The 27,755-nt window shown below is 41.0% G+C and overlaps 2 protein-coding genes across 5 annotated transcripts in view; both read right to left on the bottom strand.

Annotated features, from left to right (window-relative positions):
* Nucleotides 1-19,890, bottom strand: part of LOC106599468 (receptor-type tyrosine-protein phosphatase N2) — a 151,987-nt gene extending 132,097 nt beyond the window's left edge. The window contains exons 1-2 of one of the 2 annotated variants that reach the window (XM_014190720.2): nt 19,590-19,890; nt 12,139-12,189 (exon numbers count right to left, since the gene is read on the bottom strand). In XM_014190720.2, the coding sequence (XP_014046195.2) occupies nt 12,139-12,189; nt 19,590-19,674 (136 nt within the window). In that variant the 5' untranslated portion in view covers nt 19,675-19,890. Of the gene's footprint in view, nt 1-5,955; nt 6,266-12,138; nt 12,190-19,589 lie in introns of those variants that run through there. The other variant, XM_014190723.2, reaches the window with a different exon arrangement.
* Nucleotides 19,891-21,551: 1,661 nt separating this feature from the next.
* Nucleotides 21,552-27,755, bottom strand: part of LOC106599471 (extended synaptotagmin-2-B) — a 48,109-nt gene continuing 41,905 nt past the window's right edge. For all 3 annotated transcript variants that reach the window (XM_014190726.2, XM_014190727.2, XM_014190728.2), the window contains 9 exons: nt 26,988-27,062; nt 25,805-25,891; nt 25,405-25,554; nt 24,741-25,117; nt 24,457-24,552; nt 23,853-23,984; nt 23,637-23,742; nt 23,404-23,453; nt 21,552-23,235 (listed from right to left, as the gene is read on the bottom strand). In XM_014190726.2, the coding sequence (XP_014046201.1) occupies nt 23,187-23,235; nt 23,404-23,453; nt 23,637-23,742; nt 23,853-23,984; nt 24,457-24,552; nt 24,741-25,117; nt 25,405-25,554; nt 25,805-25,891; nt 26,988-27,062 (1,122 nt within the window). In that variant the 3' untranslated portion in view covers nt 21,552-23,186. The remainder of the gene's footprint in view (nt 23,236-23,403; nt 23,454-23,636; nt 23,743-23,852; nt 23,985-24,456; nt 24,553-24,740; nt 25,118-25,404; nt 25,555-25,804; nt 25,892-26,987; nt 27,063-27,755) is intronic.

The following is a 27,755-nucleotide window of genomic DNA, read 5'->3' as shown; positions in this document are numbered from 1 at the left end:
CTTGGGTGAGAACCTCCTTCCCTCAGCCAGGGCATTGAAAATGGGTCGTGGATGGGTATTCCAAATCTGTGGAGGGAGCTGAAGGTTCGAGTTGCCAAACATCAGCCTCGAAACCTTAATAACTTGGAGAAGATCTGCAAAGAGGAGTGTTGACAAAATCCCTTCTGAGATGTGTGCAAACCTGGTGGCACACTACAAGAAATGTCTGACCTATGTGACTGCCAATAAGGGTTTTGCCACCAAGTACTAAGTCATGTTTTGCAGAGGGGTCAAATACTTATTTCCCTCATTAAATTGCAAATCATTTTATAACATTTTTGACATGTGTTTTTCTGGATTTTTTTTGTTATTCTGTCTCTCACTGTTCAAATAAACCTACCATGAAAATTATAGACTGATAATTTCTTTGTCAGTGGACAAACGTACAAAATCAGCAGGGGATCAAATACTTTTTTCCCTCACTGTATCTTCTGTACTGTACTCTAGTTATGGCAACGTTTGAATTATTACTCATAATTACAGTATAGCTGTCCATATTTAAGTCAGGAACATCTTCTCTCTCATCCATCTTCACCCTTGTATCTGGAGCTGTACTTCAAAGCCAGAGCCCCCTCCCTTCCACTTGATTTACGGCGTGGATTACAGCAAACGAGAATTTAAAGGCCATTGTCATGGGAGTGGTTTGCTTTAGGATTGTGGAGATGCTCGTTGGTTGGATTGTCTCTGATGCCTTGTTGGATTGTCCCTGATGTATTATCTCTGCTTGGATGTGGCCAAGTGGTCATGTTTTGTTGTGCTACACTGGTCTGTACAGCTGGAGCAACTGTAAACAACTCCCATATTCAATCAATTCAATAGGATGCAACTTGACCAATCCATCTATCTATACGATATCACAAAAAATTATAAGGGTAAACCAATAAATGAATGATCAGGAAGTGGATAAGTGCACTGAATTCTGATTGTCTCGTACAAAAAAAGATGGTGCTTCAAACCTAAATAGAAAAAAAGATCTCTGCATTGCACTACACTTCAGGTGTTCCTCCAGTGTGTGGTAGACCAAAGCCATGCACGGCATCAGTCGATGCAGCTAATCAACTGTGAGTGATGCTATAGCTAATAGAAGGTTCTCTGAGTGGGAGGCTGTGAGTTAATGGACCATGGTGATGCTAGCTGCTGCCAGAGTAGGAGGAATTTTATTTCCCATCCAGCTCAGTGTCTGAATCCCAAAGGGCACCCTATTCTTTCTCTATATAGTGCACTACTTTTGACCAGAGCCCAGCCTGGGGTATGGTCAAAAGAAGGGCACTATGTAGGGAACAGAGCGCCATTTGGTATGTAGAAAGTGTTAATAAACATGTCAGATTGTGCCGGGGGAGGCCAGAGTAATCGATCTGGTTGAGTGGTCTGGGAAAAGAGGGACTCTGTATGGCTCTAGTCTGGTCAGGCTCTGGTTGGCCCTCAGGGGCCTGCCCAGTAAAATATCTTGTTCCAGGTCATTAGGCTTCAGTGTAGAGATATGGGTTGCGTCCCAAAAGGCACCCTATTCCGTATTCTCTATATAGTACACTACTTTCGATCAGGGTCCATAACGGACACAGACGTGCTCTTTTTTAGCTCCCCTACCCACATCCCACAGCAGAGTAGCCGCACTCAACACAACACAAAGCAGCCAGGAAAACAGCTTGAGTCTGCTGCTGTGGTGGCTCTCTATAGTAAATGATTAAACAAATATGTTCGGTTCATGATGATTTCAGAGGTGGGTATTCGTAACGGAAGGCTTTCCATGCTAAATACAAAGCATTACATCTGTGGTCCATTGAAGCATTTTCTCATTAATGAGCAGTGCATCCAAGCAACTACATTTACCACAGAGCTGGCATGACAATTCTCATAACAGAACATTTAATGTGACAGCAGCATTACAGTAGCCTAAGCAGGAGGGGCAGAATAAAACAGTCTCAATATAGCCTATGTATTATGTTATTTGTGAGAAGAAGAAAAAAACATGTATTTATATATATATATATATCACACTACCGTTCAAAAGCTTGGGGTCACTTAGAAATGTCCTTGTTTTCCATGAAAACACATGAAATTAGTTGGAAAATGAATAGGAAATATAGTCAAGAAGTTGACAAGGTTATAAATAATGATTTTTAATTGAAATAATAATTATGTCCTTCAAACTTTGCTTTCGTCAAAGAATCCTCCATTTGCAGCAATTACAGCCTTGCAGACCTTTGGCATTCTAGTTTTCAATTTGTTGAGGTAATCTCAAGAGATTTCACCCCATGCTTCCTGAAGCACCTCCCACAAGTTGGATTGGCTTGATGGGCACTTCTTACATACCTTACAGTCAAGCTGCTCCCACAACAACCTAAATAAGGTTGAGATCTGGTGTCTGTGCAGGCCACTCCATTATCGACAGAATACCAGCTGACTGCTTCTGCCCTAAATAGTCATTGCATAGTTTGGAGCTGTGCTTTAGATCATTGTCCTTTTGTAGGAGGAAATTGGCTCCAATTAAGTGCCGTCCACAGGGTATGGCATGGCGTTGCAAAATGGAGTGATAGCCCTTTTATCCTGTCCAAATCGCCCACTTTACCACCACCAAAGCACCCCCAGATCATCACATCGCCTCCACCATGCTTGACAGATGGCATCAAGCACTCCTCTAGCATCTTTTCATTTTTTCTGCGTCTCACGAATGTTCTTTGTGATTCGAACACCTCAAACTTTGATTTGTCTGTCCATAACACTTTTTTCCAATCTTCCTCTGTCCAGTGTCTGTGTTCTTTTGCCCATCTTAATCTTTTCTTTTTATTGGCCAGTCTGAGATGCATCTTTTTCTTTGCAACTCTGCCTAGAAGGCCAGCATCCCGGAGTCGCCTCTTCACTGTTGATGTTGAGACTGGTTTTGCGGGTACTATTTAATGAAGCTGCCAGTTGAGGACGTGTGAGGCGTCTGTTTCTCAAACTAGACACTCTAATGTACTTGTCCTCTTGCTCAGTTGTGCACCGGGGCCTCCCACTCCTCTTTCTATTCTGGTTAGAGCCAGTTTGCGGTGTTCTGTGAAGGGAGTAGTACACAGCGTTGTACGAGATCATTAGTTTCTTGGCAGTTTCTCGCATGGAATAGCCTTCATTTCTCAGAACAAGAATAGACTGACGAGTTTCAGAAGAAAGTTCTTTGTTTTTGGCCATTTTAAGCCTGTAATCAAACCCACAAATGCTGATGCTCCAGATACTCAACTAGTGTAAAGAAGGCCCGTTTTATTGCTTCTTTAATCAGAACAGTTTTCAGGTGTGCTAACATTTTTTTTACATTTACATTTTAGTCATTTAGCAGACGCTCTTATCCAGAGCGACTTACAGTAGTGAATGCATACATTTCATTTCATACATTTATTTTTTTCGTACTGGCCCCCCGTGGGAATTGAACCCACAACCCTGGCGTTGCAAACACCATGCTGGCGTTGCAAACACCATGCTCTACCAACTGAGCCACATAATTGCAAAAGGGGTTTCTAATGATACACTTGGATTAGCTAACACAACGTGCCATTGGAACACAGGAGTGATGGTTGCTGATAATGGGCCTCTGTACGCCTATGTAGATATTCCATAAGAAAATCAGCCATTTCCAGCTACAACAGTCATTTACAACATTAACAATGTCTACACTGTATTTCTGATCAATTTGATGTTATTTTAAAGGGCAAAAAATTGCTTTTCTTTCAAAAACAAGGACATTTCTAAGTGACCCCAAACTTTTGAATGGTAGTGTGTATATATATATATATATACAGTACCAGTCAAAAGTTTGGACACACCTACTCATTCAAGGGTTTTTCTTGATTTTTACTATTTTCTACATTGTAGGATAATAGTGAAGACATACAAACTATGAAATAACACATATGGAATCATGTAGTAACCAAAAAAGTGTTAAACAAATCAAAATATATTTTATATTTGAGATTCTTCAAAGTAGCCACCCTTTGCCTTGATGACAGCTTTGAACACTCTCGGCATTCTCTCAACAGATGTGGGATACATACAACACACACACACAACCCCTTTCCCACACAAACAACCATAAGCTCAGATGCTCAACAGTTGTTCCATCCAAGAAAGGACTTGATTTACAAATGCATACAGTTGCAGCTGTTTGAGAAGGCATGCAAAATTTTGTAAAAATTTGATTAACCATTGTTAGGTCCTAGGTGATGGAGATCAGATACACCCCCTTTCCCTGAAACACACGCACGCTGGACCCCCGTTGTGACCATTTTCCCAAGCATTTCTGTGCAGTCAGTCCTTTGATTATTTTGTGCCACGAGGGCCACAATAATATGCACCCTCTCTGATTGTCTGAGTGTGACCTACAGCTAGTGTTGCCAGCACTGCCACTACCTGGGTGGGGGCATCCCACCGGAATTCCCACCGTATAGGTACAAGGTCATCAAGGTTCTCATTAGTAGCTTTGAGAATTTCCTTGTATATTATGCTCTCCCATCAGTTGGTCCTACAATGCTCATCAGGGGAGAGCATTGTAGGACCAACCTTGCCAGGGAGGCTCAGGATCTTGAGGGGGCGGTGCTGCTTTAGTAGGTCTCTGACCACATTCATCTTTCTGATTTGACTGCGTATAGGCTATTTATAGTAGGCCCATAAAACAGATAAGGACTTCTCTTTAGTGTATGGGTTGCTCAGGTGGCTGTCTAGGGTATAGGGTTGGGGACCGTTCCATCATGATAGGACAATAAATAAACATTTTTTATTATTTATTTTAAAACCTATATCCATATCTGCACACAGTTGAAAGCTCTGTCTCACAAACACACATGATCTCTGGGATTTGCAACCCTTACTGTATCCTTTTTCACTCACTTAACTCCACACTTTTCCAAACTCAAAAACACACACCCGACCTTCCATCACAATACATCCGCACATCTCTACATACTGTGCCTTCTATGTCCTCTGTTTGCTGTGTTTTATCTCTACCGTGTTGATTGAGTACTTTTGTGTTCCAGTTCCTTATATTTGAAGATGTATTATTGAGCTAATTATCCTTTCTTCTAATAATGTCTTATGAATTTATAAAAATACTATAAAAGGAATGTCTAATACAAATTATTTTCCAATATTCCCTATCTAGAATGGTATAGTGTAGTTGTAGTTTATTTCTTTAACAATTGTTGAATTTTATTGCTTTTCTATATATATTTCTTATTACAATCCCTACCATGGCTTGTATTGGGTGTTCCATTATTCGACGACTCTATGGGAACTTTTGTAATATTTAAAATAGCGATGGAGTAGTCTTTGTGTCTTGAAACATTTGGTTATCAATATATCAAGTTTATAGATTACAAGAGCTACACATTTCCCTTTTAATCTATTCTCCTTGAAGATTGGGTACAGAACTTTGCCCCGGTCTGCAATTTCCTTCGTGAACTGATCATTCATGCCTATTCTTGTGCCAGCAAGTCTTTTACCCAGGCATTTGACCATTATTTTATCGTTAAAGAAAGCAAATTTGGCGACGATTGGGCGCTCATATCTCTGTCCTCTCTGTCCGAAACGGTGTACACATTCGAGTTGGATTTTATCGACTGCTTCGCGTGGGTTCTGAAGCGCTGAAAGAAGGAATTCCATCACCACATTTTCAAATATTTTGCCTTCATTTTCTTGGATACCAGTAAGTACCAGATTTTCTCTCATAGACCTAGTTTGTATGTCAAGTAAGGCTTCTCTCAGAAAGATGTTCTCCTTTTTAAGTTCATTAATGTCCCTTTAAGCTTGATTGTTTCTTTCTCCATTGTCGCAGATTTTTCGTCACTCATCTCGAGGCTCGCCTTCCAACTCCTTTATATCTTTACTGACTAATTCAAGTATGCCCAGTTTGTCATTTATTGACTTTAACAGATCGCTTTCCACCCTTACCAGTCCTGGTGGTCAAAAGCATAAATCGTCTGTGTCCGTCGGGGAGTCACGTTTTCTTTTGGAGATTGGTTATCCTTGTTTACTCTCCGTCATGTTTGGGTGTTGCTTGTTTTCATAGTATTTGTCGATACATTTCTCTAGCCTTATGATTTGATATGTGTTGTTGTACAGACTGAAGGTTATTACCCACGAGTATGTAAAGTGGTAATATTTAGTCTAACTTACAGATATTGAATATTACGATTTTATCTTGAGGCAATCTGCACCGCTGTATTCAGTCCGCCATCTTACCTCCACCTTCGCTCTAGCAGGCTAGTGTTACTAAGTGCTTGATTCTATATAGGAAATGAAGAGAAGCTGTGGTTTCTTCCTTTTTTAAATGTATCTAATCAGTATAAGGGTTAGTAAATTTAGAGCTGGTAGAGACAAACAGGCTTTCTTGTTATCAGAGACCAAAACCTACTACAGATCTTAATTTAATCACTCTTTTATTGCTGAGAATTTTCCTGCATTGCAGGAAGTGCAGATGAGCTTTGTCATTTCCATTAATTCACTGAAAACCCACACTAACACATGGTTATATGAACAGTATTGCACTTTTCATGTAGCCTACTTTTGGCCAGCTAATAGCCTAACCACTGATCAAGCAACATTATGGACTAAATGTTAAAATCCTGTTGCTGTAGGATTATTTTGCTGTGACAATATACAGATAGCTAGGTCAAGTTAAGAGCTTACACCTGTAGCTGTGATGAGTCGCACAGCAATCTGAATCAGTCTGTGACATGTTGGATGAAGACAGCTAGGACACAGCTGGGTAATGGGCCAATTTAGTTATGTTCCCTGTTTCCGCCAGTTGCCATGGTGATGCGTTGGTTCCCTACTCCCCGTTAGCTAATCAGAGTAGGAGATGGAACAGAGCAGAGCATCCTCTTTTGTTTGTGTGGTGCTCCAGCAGGTTTTCAACGGGCATCAACATCTGATGCCTCTTTTCCTACTCCTCTCAAAGAGCACCTAGAGTCTGTGGTTTTACTGAGAGGGGGGAGGGGTTGGATTCCCCTAGCCAACTTCAGGCACTTCTCAGGAAATCACAGTATGCGCTTGTACTAGCACAATCTTTATGGTTTTATATTAATCATAAATAAACGGAAATGATCATAAATTAGCACTAAATTGTGGAACATCTGCTTTCCACGGTTCTCCTTTGTTAGGATAGAATACATTGTCTATGTGTGTCTGTGTGTGTGTGTGTGTGTGTGTGTGTGTGTGTGTGTGTGATCCTACTTGACAGATTGAACATTTTATGCAAATGTGCTTTTCCTTCTAAAGCAAGCTAAGCATACATAAATGGCTCATCCAAAACCATCTTTTTGCAAAGACAGCAAAACTATGGATAGGTGCAACAGAGAGATCTACATGTATAGGTCCTAATGTAATAACTACAGTATAAATATAGAAGTTATAAAACCACACCAAGACCTGTCCTTCACAGTAACAAATCCACACCAAGACCTCAACTTTACCTTGCTTCAATGTTGCTTCAACTTATTCCAAGAAAGCATGAACTTACCAAGGCTTTCTCCACCTTGGGAAAATAGGTAAATTGTATTAATTTTAGCAACACCTTAATTGATTGAATTAAAATCAGTTCTGCATTGAAGCTTTGCAAAAGGACTCCATAAACAATGTAAAAAAAGCACCTAGTACACGTCTATGTCCAAAAGGAAAGTCAAAACGGATACTTTACTGAACACTTATTGACTACAGTCTTTCCTGTATCAGGGAACACAATGTTTCAATTTCACTGTTGAGCACACAGAGGGTGTTCCTTGTGGAATGAAGACAGGCTGAGGAAGCGTTCAGTACTACCGGTATTAAATTATAAGTCACACAGTACACAATACAGCCTAGGAAACTGATTAACATTTACAGTGAAATTAATCAAACAGAGGAAAATAATCAAGACACATCCAGCACACTTTCAATACCATTGTATATATTTATACATAAATTAATGTAGCAATCATTCAGAACCAGAACTACCCTGCTCCTGGAGAGTTACTGTCCTTTAGGTTTTCCACTCCAACCCTGCTCCTGGAGAGCTACTGTCCTTTAGGTTTTCACTCCAACCCTGCTCCTGGAGAGCTACTGTCCTTTAGGTTTTCACTCCAACCCTGCTCCTGGAGAGCTACTGTCCTTTAGGTTTTCACTCCAACCTTGCTCCTGGAGAGCTACTGTCCTTTAGGTTTCCACTCCAACCCTGCTCCTGGAGAGTTACTGTCCTTTAGGTTTTCACTCCAACCCTGCTCCTGGAGAGCTACTGTCCTTTAGGTTTTCCACTCCAACCCTGCTCCTGGAGAGTTACTGTCCTTTAGGTTTTCACTCCAACCCTGCTCCTGGAGAGTTACTGTCCTTTAGGTTTTCACTCCAACCCTGCTCCTGGAGAGTTACTGTCCTTTAGGTTTTCACTCCAACCCTGCTCCTGGAGAGTTACTGTCCTTTAGGTTTTCACTCCAACCCTGCTCCTGGAGAGTTACTGTCCTTTAGGTTTTCACTCCAACCCTGCTCCTGGAGAGTTACTGTCCTTTAGGTTTTCACTCCAACCCTGCTCCTGGAGAGTTACTGTCCTTTAGGTTTTCACTCCAACCCTGCTCCTGGAGAGTTACTGTCCTTTAGGTTTTCACTCCAACCCTGCTCCTGGAGAGTTACTGTCCTTTAGGTTTTCCACTCCAACCCTGCTCCTGGAGAGTTACTGTCCTTTAGGTTTTCACTCCAACCCTGCTCCTGGAGAGTTACTGTCCTTTAGGTTTTCACTCCAACCCTGCTCCTGGAGAGTTACTGTCCTTTAGGTTTTCACTCCAACCCTGCTCCTGGAGAGTTACTGTCCTTTAGGTTTTCCACTCCAACCCTGCTCCTGGAGAGTTACTGTCCTTTAGGTTTTCACTCCAACCCTGCTCCTGGAGAGTTACTGTCCTTTAGGTTTTCACTCCAACCCTGCTCCTGGAGAGTTACTGTCCTTTAGGTTTTCACTCCAACCCTGCTCCTGGAGAGTTACTGTCCTTTAGGTTTTCACTCCAACCCTGCTCCTGGAGAGTTACTGTCCTTTAGGTTTTCACTCCAACCTTGCTCCTGGAGAGCTACTGTCCTTTAGGTTTTCACTCCAACCCTGCTCCTGGAGAGCTACTGTCCTTTAGGTTTTCACTCCAACCCTGCTCCTGGAGAGCTACTGTCCTTTAGGTTTTCACTCCAACCCTGCTCCTGGAGAGCTACTGTCCTTTAGGTTTTCACTCCAACCTTGCTCCTGGAGAGCTACTGTCCTTTAGGTTTTCACTCCAACCTTGCTCCTGGAGAGCTACTGTCCTTTAGGTTTTCACTCCAACCCTGCTCCTGGAGAGTTACTGTCCTTTAGGTTTTCACTCCAACCTTAATCTAGTGCACCTGATTCTAATAATTTGCTGGTTAATAAGCTGAATTAGTTTAGTTACAACTGGGGTTGGAGTGAAAACCTACAGGAGGCTTGCTCTCCATTTGGGTCAGATCTTGACTGCAAACTCTTCCTTGCCATTATCTCTCTGTCCAGGTGTGCCTCCATCCATGCTGTTGAAGCCAGGTAACTGAGAATCATGAGATGAGCCTGGAATGTCACAGGTCATCCTGCTCCAAATTCAGGACTGCTCATCCTCAGACAACTATCACAGTGAAAATGTCAAGTCACTGATCAAACTTAGCCTCTCCACTGCCGACCGACCATTCAGACGGCCCTTTCCTTTTGTGTTCTATATCAAACCTGGGGTGCATCCCAAATGGCACCCTATTCCATTTATAGTGCCCTACTTTTGATCCGGGCCCTATAGGGCTGGGAATAGGGTGCCATTTCAGACATACCCCTGTTGGTGGGGAGATGTGATCTAGAACATCCAAATGGCCAAACCCACTAATATGCCTCTCTATCTCAGGATCCAGGAAGCATCATCAGAAGCTGATGTTCAGTGTAAACAAGGATTCATGTCAGTGTCTCCGATTACAAAAACATTTTTGTAGCTTGGTGGCGATTTCATCTGTCAGTTTCTTCCAAATCCTCATTTGTTTCACATAATAACCAAATTATAACAGTTTACAATAAGTTGCTCTTATGCCTGTGTAGTAACCCTGTTACTCTATCAACATTGTATTATTACATAGTAGCCTACTGAGCTGTTGGGCACAAAGCAAGAACAACAGAGTCGTGGGCTGGCAAACCACCAGTAGCTTATCAACAAGCAGGAGATAAGAGGGGCTGTGTCCCATTATCACCCATTAGCCTCTCAGTGTGCGTCTCATTTCCCTGCCTGGAAACAACAGTATTAGGGTTTGTACCAAATGGCACCCTATTCCCTATGTAGGACACAACTTTTGGGCCCTGGTCAAATGTAGTGCACTATATAAGGAATAAGTTGCCATTTGGGACATCTATAGTGCTAGCTGTGGTTCTGTCCTAGGGAGCATGTGTGTCCTGATCCTGCCACTCAGACAGACAATGTGCCTAGCAGGCAGCGCAGCGGCCCAGGGTAAATTGACAACTGCCATTAACACTGACTTGCTGTCACTGGCACACACCACATAGAGAAAGACAAAGGCTGAGCTAGTGGTGCTCACTCACTGTAGCTTTTCCACAACGTGGTCCAAAACTAACGTGTCAGCCAAACCTCAGCTCAGTTTACCTCAGTTGACAGTTATAGTAGCAGCTTCAAACAGGTAGTCAAAGAGAGAACGCGTCAGAGTGGCTGGCATACACTCAAAGCAGCACTTCCACCCTGTTGCTAGGCAGCACGTCAATCTACACTGATCATTTTTTTTTGTCTGAAGGTTAACCATATTCAGACATTAGGAGTGGCGTAAAAATATGTACCATATCAGGCATAATATACTGTATGCGATGTTGTTCACATCAAATAAACTTTTATGGCTCATATGATCTCAATTGCCAATACAGTATAGCTTAATTACTTTTGAAAGAAGGACCACCTAAATATGGACAGTGTGTTGCTTTGATGTGTAGAACTACTTTGGTGCTATTGGTGACTCATTGGTAAGTGTGACTGAGTGTGTTGTGAAGGGTGTGAACAGCAACACCTACAATACAACCTACCTCCCTGTACTTTAACCCACACAGAACGAATAAAAGTCAAGTTTTGAGATAACTTCACGAGAAGTTTAAATATGTCTCCCACCTGGCATACCTACTAGGTCATCAGTTACATCAAATGAATAACAATATCCGCAAGTGAAAAACATTTATAATAGTCAACAGAACCATCAAATTATGGTTTGATAGGATATGTCAATTCAAGTGATTATATTTACATGGGAAGAACAATATTCATGAAACTATGTTCACCTCAAGGACATAGTGTCTATCTAATATAGCCCATCAGACAGTATCCACTTTCCTCATTGAAAATGAGTGAATTCCTGACATAGGAGTGTTTTCCTATGACATATGGTCTGTTAAATGGAATAACCCAGGCGACAACCAGCGCAGACTAAACACAGACTGAGAGCTGAACTGGGCCAAAATAGTTTAGCTATCAACATGATTTTTCCCCAGCGGCACAGGGCATTGTTTTATTCCTATCACAATGAGATCAGAGACAAGGCCACATTTCAAATGAGGAAAAGGTCCCAAATGGCACCCTATTCCTTATATAGTGCACTAATTTTGACCAAGTCTGAAAGGGCTCTGGTCAAAAGAAGTGCACTATAATGGGAATAAGGTGTCATTTGGGATGCACACTAAACAAATGAATTCTGAGGGAGTAGAGGCCCAAAGAGAGCACACAGGAAGAGAGGTGGACACCATCTCACCAGCTGTGTCTGTGGCGTTCCCTTATCTATTCTTTCCTGTGGTTGCACCCTGTGCATTCTAAACCATAGAAATAGAATCTAATTCTAGTCCTGTGTTTTCTAGTCCTGTGTTTTCTAGTCCTGTGTTCTGAACCAACCGTTCAAAGAGAAGAAGTGAGGAGAAAAGAATCAGTTCAATAGATTTTCTTCTCCAATTGATCGTCATCACTTTCTCTAATATTGTGCCATGAATGTCCACTTCCTTTTAGATGAAAAATATTTCAGTGTCTACAGATGGCTTTGATTTGTGAGCTCTACTTTATAGCTGTATGGTATCTGAATGAAATGAAAATGGCTTACCGTTGACACAGATCTCGTATGGTGTGCACAACTCCTTCTCAAACAGACAACCTGTTGGAAAAGAGGAGAGAACAATTTGTACATTGCAACTTTATAATATCATGCTATCCTAAGACCCATCAACAATAGCCTACTATACATACATGTATTGTACACCTCAGCTTTTTATAGATTCAGCTATTCTATAGGCTATAGCTGAATCTATAAAAAAGAACAGAGATATACAATATAATATCCCACTTCCTGCGTGGGCGAGGCGTCATGGATTACAATGTCATGCAGCACTGCGTTTCACAGCTACAGCAGATAAACAGCACAGCCACGGGGCCATTATTCTAAGTTAACATTTAGGCCAGTCGTAAAACACAGACTGTTTCCCAAATGGCACCCTATTCCCTACATCGTGCACAATGATTGACCAGAACCATATGGGCCCTGGTCAAAAGGTAGTGCACTAAATAGGGAATAGGGTTCCATTTGGGACTCAACCACAGTGTTCCAGGGTGATCCATCAACACAGAGGAGCAGGCTGCTGGGGGATGCTGGTTCTGTATCCATCTCACTAGGCGCTCCGGCAGCGGCAACCGGTCGTAACCGACATTTCTGCTTAACAGGGATCTGACAGAACACACTGCCCTTAGGCCATATAATACACATCTTTGTACCATACATACAGCTAGAGGATGGGAGAGGGAGAGGAGGGGGAGAGGAGGACAGCCAGGAGAAGAGCAGGCCTAACAGGGCATAAAGTTCTCTCTCCATTTGACAACCCCTTACCCTCACTAAGAGGACACGATTTATAACCCTGTCCACAAATCCAATTGAACTGCAGTATCAAATCGGTATCAGGCCGGGGCCATAGCAGCTATACGGAGTGGGATGTGGGCGGCTGCATGGATCCACCTTCCTCAAGTTTATATAAATCATTGTTTTGTTATCTCTAGGTTTTTAGTGATTCCTTTTCCCCCCTAGTGGTTCCTAAACACATTTTTTCATCATAAGGGATTTAGGAAGATACACTGTTTATTGTGGTCGGGAGCTGCTGACCCAAATGGCACCCTATTCCCTATGTAGTGCACTACTTTTGATCAGAGCCCTAGGGGAATAGGGTGCCATTTTGGGAGCCAGTCTAGGATACTATGCTATATAAAGCAGTCTTGTCACAGCATGTGGTCGGCGGATGGGGGCTGAGGAAAGGGTCAGGGCCTGGGTTTACAGTACACACAGCCAGCCCACCCACCATCCCCTGCAGTGTTTCTGGGGGTGTTTTGGGCTCAATATGTCACATTGCTGTCATACCACAGCAGCACCACTGGTGACACACTCCATGGGACACCCATACAGGACACCCCAGGCAGGGAGGCGTGGCCAATTATCCCTCTGACAAGATGGAGAGCGAAGACACAACGTGTGCTGTGCATCATACATACGTCACCACCTTCTGTAGTGGTTTCTACAGCCTTGGTGCTGATGTGACTGCATTACACATGCTAGCGATACTGACAAAAAAATAGTATTTGTCTTTGAAATTGACATTTTTCAAGATCTGACATTTTTTAACATATTGAAAAATAGCGTACTTTTGAAGTTGAGTTTGAAAGATTTTGGGTGTACTTGTATGATTTAAGAAGGGATCCACGTACTCATTCTTAGACACAGACAGACAGACTCAGACTCCTTTCATCGTGGCGCTGCTACTGATGAAGGAGTCTGCTTTACTCTGCTCCTTCCTGTGTCTGTGGAGTGAGCTGGTAGTGCGTAGGCAAAATAGAAGCTTCTCAGAAGGCCACAGCACCAAAACCAAACATCAAGAGAAGAGAGTGCCTGGCATACCGATCAACCTAATGAGCCTAGAGGTAACCTTGGGGGAAACTGAGGTAACCTTGGGGGAAACTGAAGTTGAATGTGAGGCTGATAACATCAAGACTTTTTACTTAGAGTGGTGATATAGGGCATTATGACTCTATATGCCATGCATATAAAGGCTTTATGACTGCTTTATGAATGCTACATATCAACACTAAGTAAAGTATTACCAAGATGTTATTTTTATAGGCACACACAAGTGAAGGATGAAGCTACTAAAAAAGGAATTCTGACAAATTAATCATTTAACAAAAGTGTGGGTGGTTTTCGACATGGCTGTCTTGGATTTGCTCTTTACTTGCAAAGGAATAAAGTTTGTCCATCTGGAAAATTAGATCTCTGTGTAAAAGACAGATGAATGACTCTATGTTTATTGGTATCTTAAAGGAGCATTAAAGATCTCATCCCAATATACTGACGGTTGTCACGCCTACTCCCGTTCCCTCTCTCCGGTCCGGGCTACTAACCATCGGTCTTGGCAACCCACATTACGCACACCTGGACTTCATCATTACCTAGATTACTTCCCCTTTATTTAGCCCTCAGCAGCCTCAGTCTTCAGGCCGTATTGGTTTTCTTCCCGTTCAGTACGCTTCTCCTGTTTTGTTCATCTGCTTATTCTCATTATTAAACTCACCTTCTGCACCTGCTTCCTGACTCCGAGCGTATATGTTACAGCCGTTGTTGCACAAATGGCTGCCGCCTGTTGATTGACATTGTCAGACATACACACTGTGTCTATATATTCTGTGTCTGTGTTCTTTGACTGTCAACATTAGCTTAAATAATTATTGAAGACAGAAAGAGCGTAGCCACACCATGGCTACACCTACAGAACACACAAAGGCTAAACAAGAGATCAAATAATGTTTCTGGATGCTGCTGAATATTTGACCAAACAAAGTTACATTAAAAAAGCTGCCACAAGTCATACTGTGCACATTACTGTCATAACTGATAAAAACATCTATATTTCCACTGACTGTCAACCTTGATAAGACCTGTGTAGGGAGTGAACAGGGAGAGTGCCAGGGGGTAAAGTATGCCCTTACGGAAAAACCACATGAATTTCACAGAACACAGGATCTTATGTGAAGTTAATGTGACAACATGTAAAACAACATGTGATAACATGAAACTACACATGATAAAATATGTGATCACATGTGAAGTTTCACATGAAATGTCATGTTATTTTCCACATGTGAAATGATGTGATTCTCCACATGTGGTTTTTCTGTAAGGGGGAGCTGTAACCATTGTGGTAACTGCTCTGCGGTACGCCCCTGTAACTATATCTGCTGTTGCGATTCAAGGCAGATCAAACAAAGACAACAGTAACGCCCTCCCACTCCTCTCTATCATATTTGTCACTTGACATTTAGTTTGAGTCATTGCATTCATGTCCACCCCTTATTGTAAAGTGAATTATAGTAGCCATCCTTTTCCCCGAGGTGTGCCCTTGTTTACAACACATGTCAGTTCTTGTTACATTTTCTCTTGTTTTTAACATGGCCCTATTTTGGCTCTGAAGACATACAGTAAGATGTTACTATACAATGTTTCAGAGACAGACATACTGTCACGTCCTGACCAGTATAAAGATTATTTGCTATTGTAGTTTGGTCAGGACGTGGCAGAGGGTATTTTGTTTATGTGTTTCGGGGTGATGGTTTATGTAGTAGGGTGTTTGATTTATTATTTCCGGGTTTTTTGGTCACTGCTCTATGTTAGTCTATTTGTATGTTCTTTCTAGTTAGTCTGTTTCTATGTTTAGTTAATTGGGGTGTGGACTCTCAATTGGAGGCAGGGGTTGTCTAGTTGCCTTTGATTGAGAGTCCTATATATTAGGGTGTGTTTGTGATTTGTGGCAGGTTGTGCTTGTTTAGCTGTCTATGCCTGACAAGACTGTATTTCGTCGTTCATCATTTTTGTGATTTTTGTATACGTGTTTGTTTGGTTTTCCTTCTTTCTCCTATTAAAAGAAGATGAGTATACAACCCGCTGCGTTTTGGTCCTTTCCAGACGACAACTGTTACACATACTCTGTGCTGTATAGCATGTTACTACCTATAGTTTCATCCTATTATTGTGTTATTTTGAAATCCACAGCTGCATGGGTTTTACTCTCTCTGGTCACAGATTGTTTGTGGTGGTCTTTGATACAAGTAATACAATTTAAAGATGCACTCCGGGATCTTAAGCACAAGAAATGTGTAACATATTGCACAAATTTGATTAGTAACCTATCATATAAATTGCTAAATTCTTAACATATCACACAAATTGGATGACGTAGTACAAAAACAACGGGGATCCGTTTTGGCTCGTGAGCACCACTTTCAAAACTACTGGCTGAAATTATACAAAGGTTTGAGAGTGACTCTTTAACATGCCAAATAACTTATTACAAACAGAGCAAAACATATAAACCAATGTGATTTTGGTATTTTTAACCAGTCTGATTTGTCATTTGTGTCCTTCTGAGCTTTGCTCTGTGGGTTTTATGGCCATATGCCTGTGGAGTGTGAATAGGTTGAGGGCAGAACACCAGACAAATAACAACTGGTAATAGGGGATGGATTTTTCAATCAACTTCTCCCTGTGTGCAAAGAGCACTGTCCTTACCCTGGCTTTAACGCTGCCAAGCAGCATAACCATTTCAACCTGTTATCTCTCTAACAAACAAGAGTCCAAGTCCACTTCCCAAATGGCACTGTATTCCCTTTAAATAGAGTGCCATTTGGGACGCAGTCCATAAGTTTACAGTTATTATCTTTGTGGAAATTGAGTCACACACTCCAAATTACTTAACCCATCGGCCTGACTAGAAATACTTAGAATAGAGGGAAACCAAATCAAATATTGCAATCATTAGCTCACCAAGGCCTCGGAAAAGGTCTTCCCATGCATGCCTGTGCACCCGTGTCCATAGAAACAGGTATTAACATCTTTAATTCATGCTGATTGTTCAGTTGCATACGCACATTGCACATAGACTGACGACTATCAAGGCTGACATCACCCGACTGCAGTATATACAGGGAAACTACATGGACAGGAAGATATACTCTGACATGACCCCGTCACAGCATGTCAACAGACTGTCCTCATGAAATACCAAAGCTGCAGAACAGTCTGAGCAATATGAAAATGCCCTTACCTATTGTGATAGGCCTTTTATTCGATGCCTGAGGTAGTGTTATATATGGAGCCAATTTAATGCCAATAATAATGAGTTGAAATGCTTAATATCCATAAACCAAACAACTAAAAACTGAAAGCAAAAGGGAATAAATGTGCCTTGAGATCAAGAAAAGTGAACAGTGGATACAAGCTTTGGCTGAGACTTCAGAGGATTGAGAAAAGCTTTGTGTATCGTGTCCATGCTCCAGTCTGGTGGACCAATGCTGGAGCTTTGGATCAGGCAGTCAGTCTCAGGATGTGAGAGGAGGGGATGAGAGCAGGAGGGTGTTACAGGGGGCAGTTAGTCAGGCACCATGAACACACAGAGATTACTATCAATTTAAGGAGCTTTGTGTGAGCACACCTCCTGATTGAAACTGTTATTTTCCACGGTAGTTCTGTCAAGGTCCACAAACAATGGAGCAAATTTCAGGACTGCTATTCCAAACCACTATCGGTGTACCCCTCTAAATTGACCAATTGAAAGTTGATTGTTTTTCACCTTCCAGTTTAACCCTGTACTCAGACAAGTTACATCTCTGTAGGCTGTTGGTTCCCAGTCACCATGGCTACAGTGGGGATGATAATGCCCTCTCTTTTTTCTCCCTGCTGTCATTGGGGAATTGATCCAAGTATGCTTTCAACTTAAGCCACCAATCCAGGAAGAAACTCATTACTTAAAGAAGCAACACAACAACATAGGTTTAGTTTACCAGTAGGCCTCTTCATCTGATTGTAAATCAGCAATCGCACATAAGTGACACTACAGCCAATTAAGAAATGCTTTTGATCAACTGACACAAGAAGTGAAAGTGACTCAGCCAGTGGAGCATAGGCGTCCAAAAATAAACACAGGAGCTTTTAAATCAGTGTATTATTGTTCTCCTCTGAGTGTGCTGGCAGACCGACCACTCCATTAACTGCAACCCAAAATAACATTTTGAACATTATGGGGCTCTTTCCCTGACCCTAAAACCTAGACTAAAAGGCAGACTCAATGGAGATTCTCTATGAAAGGGGGTTTTAGGCCAGGACTAGACTTAATCTGTGTCTTGGAAAACGGCCCTACATCCCATGCAATGAAACCAATGGGAAGTGATACAGGCAAGGCAGTGTATTGTACAATACGGTTCATAATAGAGTAAATGCTATGGAGGGTAGAACAGCTAGAGTGAGCTGGTGATACGAAGGCTGCTCTTGTACCTGTGCTGTAACACCGTAATTACTAGGCTACATGGCTACAACATGTTTATACAATATTAATATGGTCATAATAGCACAGGTGTAATCAGATGCATAATGTTAAGTGTTGTAGATTTGTCCATGGCATTGTGTATATATTTCTTAACAACTTTTCTAACACAGTATGCTATTACTGTACTTGATCTTTATAATATAGTATTTAGAACAATTCCCTGAATTATAGTGTGTCAAACAAGGGCAAGTTATCAAAGTCAATGAAAAATCCACACTATAGCATGGTGGCAGTTATCAAAAATGCAATTACATTTTTTATGAGGCTACAACATTAAATTGAAAGGTGAACAACTGAAATGTAAATACAGGGAAATTACTGTTTGATATGACACGGTTTGATATGAAAAAATATGGTTTCTAAGGACTGAGTATTGCATTAGATAGCCTATACAGAATAGTAGCCTATGTAAGTAAAAAATAAAGCATTTCAACTATATAACAAATGGTCCACCCATAGCCTAACACTAAAATGAGGCGTTTTAAAATCGGATTTCTTTACATCTCTCTTCTTAAAATGCGTCTCTTTTTAATCATAGATATGGCTACAAACTAATGGGTTTTGTAAGGTTTGGAGCCTAATAATGTGTTGGTTTTCCTCCCAATGAGCATAGTTACCCTCCATGGTCGCCACAGCAGGCATGTTGCCTCGGATACTACCACAGCTTTTTCCCTCACTGACTCTCACCATCTTCGTGATGGAAAGACAGACAGCAAACGCACCACGGTGGCCTAACGTGATTCTCTGCTATTTCTCCCCGCCAAATAGCTATGCTGTATCCTAAATAATGGCATTTATTCCATTAGAAAACAGTTTGGCTACTCAGTAGCTATTAAAATAGTCATCGTTAAAAGTAGTAAACACTTGATATTGATATATTGACAGGTGCGTTTTAGCTTGCCCATGTTAAAGACGTACATGCAAACAACATGTCTAAACAATAATATAGGCCTACATCATAGACTATTTCTTGCACATTTTCTATATTACACCGACCCCCATTTTATAGATATAGCTGTTAGCCTCTCTCTTAAACAAGAACTGCAGTCGTACAGTAAGCTATTCCGCGCCTTTCCCAGCTGCCTAATGTCCAATACAATTTGGACATTATGATCCTTCAGATAAATACATGTAGGCTACTCACCGAATTTCCTGTCTGCAGAGGCTAAAAAATAGGGTTGGGGAGCAAGGAGGACGAGAAGAATGTAAATCGAATCCATGTTTCTCATTCTTGATCCATGACACACATGCGGTAGTTAACAATCCATGTCTATGGTTTCGTTTCGTTTTATGAAAGGAGAGAGGAGAGACAGAATCAGGGAGAGAGATGGAGGTTGGAAGGTATGGGGAGGATGCAGGACGATTCAGGCAGCTCCATTGGTCTCGGCTCCTGCAGTAAGTCTCACGACGACGATCAGCACTATGAACAGACAAGCGTTGGCCCCTCCTAGCTGACGCCAAGCAGAAGCGCACCTGCGCGTCATTGAGCGCACACCATAACACAGCCCACCTAAATGTCTTTATTAACCAATTATAAGAGGCACGTGTCAATAGATGTTCACTGATAATAAAAATATTGATATTATTATAGTTTGGTACTGTACTAAGTAACCTAGACTGTTTCACTTTGTAAAATGTTCCTGAAAAGTATTGAACAGCCGAATTAATATGCGCCAATTGCCAATATGCGCCTTCTGTTATAATGTAGGACAGGGCTGTTCAATATCGGTCCTGAAGGGCAGAAGCACTTCTGGTTTTCATCCTCTCCGTCTAATACGGGACTAATTCAGGCCTGGGACATCAGGTGATTGCAATTAATTACCAGGTAGAAAAAAACGTCAGTGTTTTGGCCCTCCAGGACCTGAATTTTAAAGGACCTGATATACTATAGGAAGTATAACCAGTTGACCTACTGCATGTATACTATGAGGGCACGTGAAGAAAATCCCAATGAACAGCATTTGTTCCAGGAAATCCCTTTGAACATTAGATATACCTTTCTAGCATGACTCACTCTATCACTCTCCCTCTCATACCCTAAGTCTCAGGGTATGACACCCCATCATCGTTCCGTGGCAGCTCATAGGTTCCCTCTATCATGCAATAACACATCACATCTGATATTGGCGCGTCCTGCCTTGGTATCCTCTTCAATCTGAGACCTTAATTCTGTAGAAGACCAAGGTCAAGTTAGTTTTATATAAGATATTCGGGAGATGTTTTTTCTCTCGTCAATAGCTATTGAATCAAGCATGCCATGACTATGAATATAACGTTACCTCGGTTAGAATACCTACTGTAGACTTTGAAAAGAGAGATGAGAAATGTGGGAATGGAGAACTGTCAGGTGGTTTGAGTTGACTGATACATCCATCTCCCTGAAATGAATAACCAGATAAATAAAGGTAAACCAAGGTAATACAAATGCGTCAATAGTTGACTCATCCATTCAGGGAGTCAGTCATCGTGAGCACACCGACACACCATTTACAAATAACTATCCCTCAAAATGTTTGCACATTACATATGTTTGAAGGCGCTTGTGACTCATGTCGTGTTCATCTCATATCGGAAACTTGGAAATATATTACTTGCTTACTCATTGGAGAAAGATCGCTACGTTTACACAGGACCACAATTCTGCATATTGTTCCCCACGAATTGATCTTTGACCAATCACATCAGATCTTTTCAAAGCAGCTCTTTCCAGTTAGAGAAAAAAATATCAGAATTGGGTTGCCTGTCTAAACGACGCACATGATAGCCGAGTTTCCCACTTGGGAAGTATCAGAGTCCACCAATAGGAAGCTCTAAGCAAATAACTTACGTTAGTTTTAACTAGGAGGTGCCGAGTTTTCGACAAGTCATGAACACGGCATCGTTTGCGGTGAGCAAGCTCGTGCATTATTAAAAGGGCCCACAAGATGGCATCAATACACCTACATTGATTTGATGAAAACAAGACGAATACGATTAAATTAATGAAAACAAGAAACAAGACAAATAAATGAAAAGACAAATAAATGAAAACAAGCATTAGTGCAAAATCAGCGCAATAAACGTTTGATAACAGTGGGACATTAGAATGAAGTCTATGGAGTCAAAGTAATATACAGCTTATTGCTGTGCATACAGCAAAAGCTCTTTATTATTTAAAAGACATAAGTAGAAATTCTCAAACATGGAAACCGTAACAGCTTCTTTATACTTTAAAATATCTTAATATTTGTGGATTTAAGGCACAAGATAAATAAAGTACATGGAGAAGGCGAACCAGTTCAGAACAAGAGGATAAGAACTTGACTTCAGAGACCGTTTTCATTTGATGGCTTACACATAGGTAGGCAACCAACTAGTTTAAAAAAGGACAGAGGTTTGAGAACACAAATCATAACTAATACATTAGGTTACACGCCAATATGGTACAGTCTAAACATGGTACAATCTGAAATGTTTTCCATTAATATGCATCATTAATGGGGTAACCGGATACAATAGGGTCATACCCGCAACGTAAACCAAAACAATTCCTTAATCCTTATCATGTGTTTGTTTTTTTGCAAGCGATTGCATTAAAGAGAAGCTTCGAATAAGATATGCATGCTGAAATGTGTTTGTAATACAAAAACAGAATTAAGACTGGTATATTTATTGATCACAAACATGATACATATATTTCACCATCCATACATAATTGATCTGTCCTGATTTCAGAGTTGGAAAATCAATTATGATAAGCCACAATGATTTGAAGGAGGCTGGAATATTCCTGTGAGGTTAACTAGAGCAAGTTCTGTTATTATTACTGTTCCTAAACACTATGCTTTGAAAGACTTTAAATAAGGAAACAAATACTGTGCAAACATGCATACATATTTGGCTTAGTTAAAACCCCATGTAGGCAATAAAATGAAACACTTGTGTCTTTGGTGGCCAAGTACTGTACTAGGTGCATTCTTTAACTTAGAGGAGAGACTGTCAACTTGTAGCCATGCTCTGACAAAGTTATTTTTAGATTGTAGAGTTTATACGTAGTTTGTTTAATTCTAAAAATGAAATGGTAATTTTGACCAAGCGAAACCTCCCTCTACTAACACTATAATAAACCTCTTCTTTAGTCCTCATTGTACATATATGTTGTACATTCTCCACATAAACCAAGGCGGTTAAACCTGCTGTCACAGCCGTAGCAAGAAAATAGATATTTTGTTACAGTCCTCAATAATTTCCTCTTTAAATATGGAATTCTTTTTTTCATTCATTTTAACACCACATACTCCCTTTCTTACTATTGCACTGGAGAGTTTCTAAGTGGGCAGCGATAACGATGCAACTGATGTGTATAAATGAATATCAAAAGCTTTTTTTTTTTTTTACAATTGCGAGTCATGTAAATAATAATAATCGTAATTAAAAAAGGGAAAACAAATAGAAGATTTGCCCACGGGCTTAAAAGCAACTGTATGGAAAAGGCAGTTACGTTTGTAAAAGATTTGGGCTGTATGTATCATGCGTCTCAGAGTAGGAGTGCTGATCTACGATCATGTCCCCCCCCTGTCTATGTAATCTTATTTATTATGGATTCATGTCCATATTACCTTATTTATTCTGATCTAAAAGGCCAAACTGATCCTAAATCAGCACTACTCTGAGATCCTTGACACATGCGGACTCTGGTGGCAATGATACATGGTTGAAGACTTGGTTAGGTTAGGTCCTCCTCTAACTTTCATGGTGTAGTCTATAGCTGCTGAAGAGGTTTTTTCAGCCCATCTTCACTCAACTCATACCTAGTGGCAAAGACAGACACATTGTTATAAAGCAGGAATAACAAACATACATTTACATTAACTACGCGTAATTCTTTGTACCTCAAATGGTGTGATGAGAGCAAATAATGTCTCAATTTGTTTGAGAACAAGTAAACATGACTGTATTTTTCAGTTCTTTCCACTAACCATTGTGTCCATCCTTTTGCGATATCCTCGTAAGTCAGATCCACAAGAACCTGTCAGGATGACATGACATGAAGGAGGAAGGGTGAGACTTGGACAGGTAAATAAGAAAGAGTGATTGCAAAGTTTCCCTGTGAATCAGCAATAATGTGTCTTCACAGTTATGTCATCCAATAATGGACAAGGTATGCATGTATAGACACAGTGCTGTTGTAAGAGGACAGGTCCAGTCTCACCTTCCCCAGCAGCCCTTTGTGTTTGGAGAAGATATTTCCTCCGTTCTTTACCGCCACGTCCAGAGTCCTCCTGTGTAGCTCCACGATCGACACACTGAACTCAAATCTGACAACACACACAAACACAATTCAATTACACAATGATTACCAGCACACCACCAGTAAACCCATTGATGTCTGATGGTAAGAGTAGTAAAGAGGAATGTCGAAACTTACATCTGGTCGTAGACAGGGTTCAGTGTCTTCTTGTGCGTGTGGGTTTTCCTCCTCCCAGACCTTCGCTTGTCAGGTAGAAGATAGAGCCGCACGTATGGATCTGACAAGTGATCTGTGAACGCAATCAGGTTTCTGTGGGGAGAGAGAGAGAGAGACATGAAAACACAGAAATAGAGAGGGACAGACCGATAACGTGGACTATCCAGGGATAGAATAGATCCATTCAGGGCGGCTACTGTAGCTCATCAGTCACCTCATTACATGTGCCCTCCTGGAGTCTGAAGTGTAAATCAATGTCCTATTGCGAAATGAGTAGTTTGGCACAATTAAGTTAGCTGGATCACATCCTTTGAGTTAACAGAAAACAACTATTGAGAATTAATTGTGTGATCAAATAAAAAAAGCTTGTACTGTACATTTAAAATAGAGTGGATATAGCTGATACAACCAGCACCTTGTCCAATACTTAGTGTATAAACTAACTACAGTCCTGCATGCTACAGTCCTGCAAGTGTCCCAAATGGCACCCTATTCCCTATAAAGTGCACTACTTTTAACCAGAGCTCTATTTGCCCTGGTCTAAATGTCCCGTCATGTCTCTTACCGACAGGCGTGCACCACCACGATGAGCTTGTTCCTCTGAGAGCTGTGTCTGACAGTCAACTGCACTTCACCCAGGGGGAAATGACTGGCTGAGCCACTGTGGACAGAGACACACAGATTAGTCTCCATGTTCTGATCACATTAGGTCTGTAATATAATATAATCTGCAAGTTAGTCAATAATTCTGTATTTTATGCTTTAATTATGTCACAATGTGGTGTGATTGTGCACGTGCCTGCGTGTATCAATGTGTTTTTGTGTGTGCTTGGTTTCATGCATGCTTACTTCTGCAGCTCTCTCAGCCTCTGCTGGAGCTCCTGTGTGGCGTAGGGGTTGGAGATGTCTGAGGCGATGCTGGGGGTTGACCCCCTGTGGGCCAGGTGTTTCTGAGAGCCAGAGATGGCCAGGTTGGAGGTGCTCCTACCTGCGTCGGCCAGGCCGATGCCTACCGGTCCCCCTGAGTAGGGCTCGTCATCCCCCCCTCTCCTGTGGAGCTCCTGGGTGGAGGCGGCCACAGAGCTGGGGAGGTCTAAGACAGGGACAGGGTTGGGGGGTTCGGAGACTAGCGGTCTCTTCATGGGAATGGGGTTACTAGTGCTAGCCTTACGAACCTGCACCGAGGACGTCTGGTCTGACGCTATCAGCTTCTCCAGACACAGAACCTGCACAAGTGGGATATAGAGGTTGGAGAGGGTTAAAAATAATCATACGAGACACATTGCTCGTCTTTATTGAAGAATGTGTAGTATATCGTTTTTATTTTTAAGTCAGGTTAAACATTGAACATTTAGCAGGGAAAGTACTAAGGTGAATATGACTACGTACCAAATGGCAACCTATTCCCTGCATGGGCCCTGGTCAAAAGAAGCGCACTATATAGGGAATAGGGTGCTAATTTGGGACATAGACAATGTAAAAGAGCCCACTTCAGACCCTCATGGAACCTTACCCTCAGTGCAATCTTTATCTTGAGGGTGCAGCTGGGCCCAGAGTTCTTGAGAGGAAAGCGCTGGTGTAGTGTCATTTCCTCAGCCTCTAGGAGACGCACCAGGGGCAGGTTCAGAGTCCCCAGGGAACACTCATGTTTCTCATCCTTCACCTGAGGAGAATGGGACACACCACAGCCACAGCACAAATCGCATCAAACTTCACAGCAAAACACTTATTGAGGCAAACTAGAGGCAAAGATGTCTTAAAACAGTAACATCACTGACGAACGTGATTTAAAAAACAGCAGACAAAATCCACTCCTCCTCGCATCATAGCCACAGATATCAAATCAGACACAAAAGCCATACTAAATAGCTGAGATTTTGAGGTCACTCAGGAGGAAAAGCATGCTTATCTACCTCGACCTCCAGCTCTTGGCATTTGGGGTTGTGGATGAGGAAAGTAAACGCCTCTTCCCATACAGGCTCGTTGGTCTTATACCTCGTCTGGTTAGGGAAGGAGGATAATGTTAGAGACTGTATATCAGCAAGGACATATTCTATTCACATTGCACTGGAAATTCCTCTGTATTTTATATGGTTAATGTAACCAGTGGTAGAAAAAGTACCCAACTGACATACTTGAGTAAAAGTAAAGATACCATAATTGAAAATTACTCAAGTAAAAAAGTGAGTCACCCAGTAAAATACTACTTGAGTAAAAGTCTAAAAGTATTTGGTATTAAATATACTTATGTACTTTTGGGTGTCAGAGAAAATGTATGGAGTAAAAACTACATTATTTTCTTTAACTTCTTCAGGATCGGTGGGTCCCCTACAGGGCGGTTGAGCTAACATAGGCTAATGCAATTAGCATGAGGTTGTCAGTAACAAGAACATTTTCCAGGACATAGACATATCTGATATTGGCAGAAAGCTTAAATTCTTGCAAATCTAACTGAACTGTCCAATTTAGAGTAGCTATTACAGTGAAATAATACCATGCTATTGTTTGAGAGTGCACAGTTATGAACGTGAAAAGTTATTAATAAACCAATTAGGCACATTTGGGCAGTCTTGATACAACATTTTTAACAGAAATGCAATTGTTCATTGGATCAGTCTAAAACTTTGTACATGAGCCTAAATTGAGCCTGGGCTGGAATAATACATTACAGCCTTTCTCTTGCATTTCAAAGATGGTACCAAAAAAAATGGGTTTTTTTTTCTTTGTATTTTCTTTTACCAGATCTAATGTGTTATATTCTCCTTCATTCATTTCACATTTCCACAAACTTCAAAGTTTTCCCTTTCAAATGGTATCAAGAATATGCATAGCCTTGCTTCAATGCCTGAGCTACAGACAGTTAGATTTGGGTATGTCAATTATGGAGAAAATTGAAAAAAGGGGCAGATCCATAAGGAGATTTTAAGAATGTATTGAAGTAAAAGTGGTCAAAAATATAAATAGTAAAGTACTGTACAGATACCCCACAAAAATACTTAAGTAGTACTTTAAAGTATTTTTACTTAAGTACTTTACAACTGAATGTAACATACAAATGTAGGATCTAAAAAAATGTGTTATTTTGCTCGAGCTTACCTTACTCTCATAGGTTTTGTGGCCGACTGTGAATTGTACAAATGGACTCGGGACGCTGCTCACTTTCTTACCAGACTGTGAAACAACAAGAACAGCTATAAAACACATAACCTCTAGCCCTGTGAGATGTTACCTTCATAGGTACTACTGTATCACCCTAGCCTAGTATCAAGTTCAGTATTTAAATATCTAAATCACTTAAAGATCGATTCCGCATTTGGGGAAACAGCACCACTGTTCGCCCCCCAGCGTCTTTGTTACAGTTTTGGTTTTATTGATGAAATGCAGAAGTGTGTCGGGCAGCATGGTAGAAAAAAAATTGCAGTACATATTCTGCTATTCTATCACACATGCAATGATGTCTGAGTTAAAAAAAAAAACAATAGTGTTGGTTGTTTGCAGTTCTTCTTTGGTGTTGTAATATCCCAAACTGACGTGGCAGTTTCACCAATTAAGAATTGTAGCTTAAATATTTGATTTCATTATGTAGAATGGGTATATTCTCAACAATATAATTCAAATCAAATGTATTTATAAGGAAGATGCTCTATATTTGTGAAATATATTTGTGAAATAAAGATTATGTTCAAAGTGATTTATGTAAAACTAATCATGTGGATTGATCCCTCATTGGCTAAATATGGCAGCATAAAGACTTGAGATCAGGAAGTATTGAAGTTACATAAATGTATATAGAAGAACCCCTTAACACCAGGAAATTTAGTTGAAATTGGAAGAGAGGAAATGCTTACATGAAGATATATTTTC

Source organism: Salmo salar, chromosome ssa03, assembly GCF_905237065.1.
Source record: "Salmo salar chromosome ssa03, Ssal_v3.1, whole genome shotgun sequence".
In the NCBI taxonomy this organism is placed as follows: Eukaryota; Metazoa; Chordata; class Actinopteri; order Salmoniformes; family Salmonidae; genus Salmo; species Salmo salar.
This window is presented reverse-complemented; position numbering and strand designations above follow the sequence as displayed.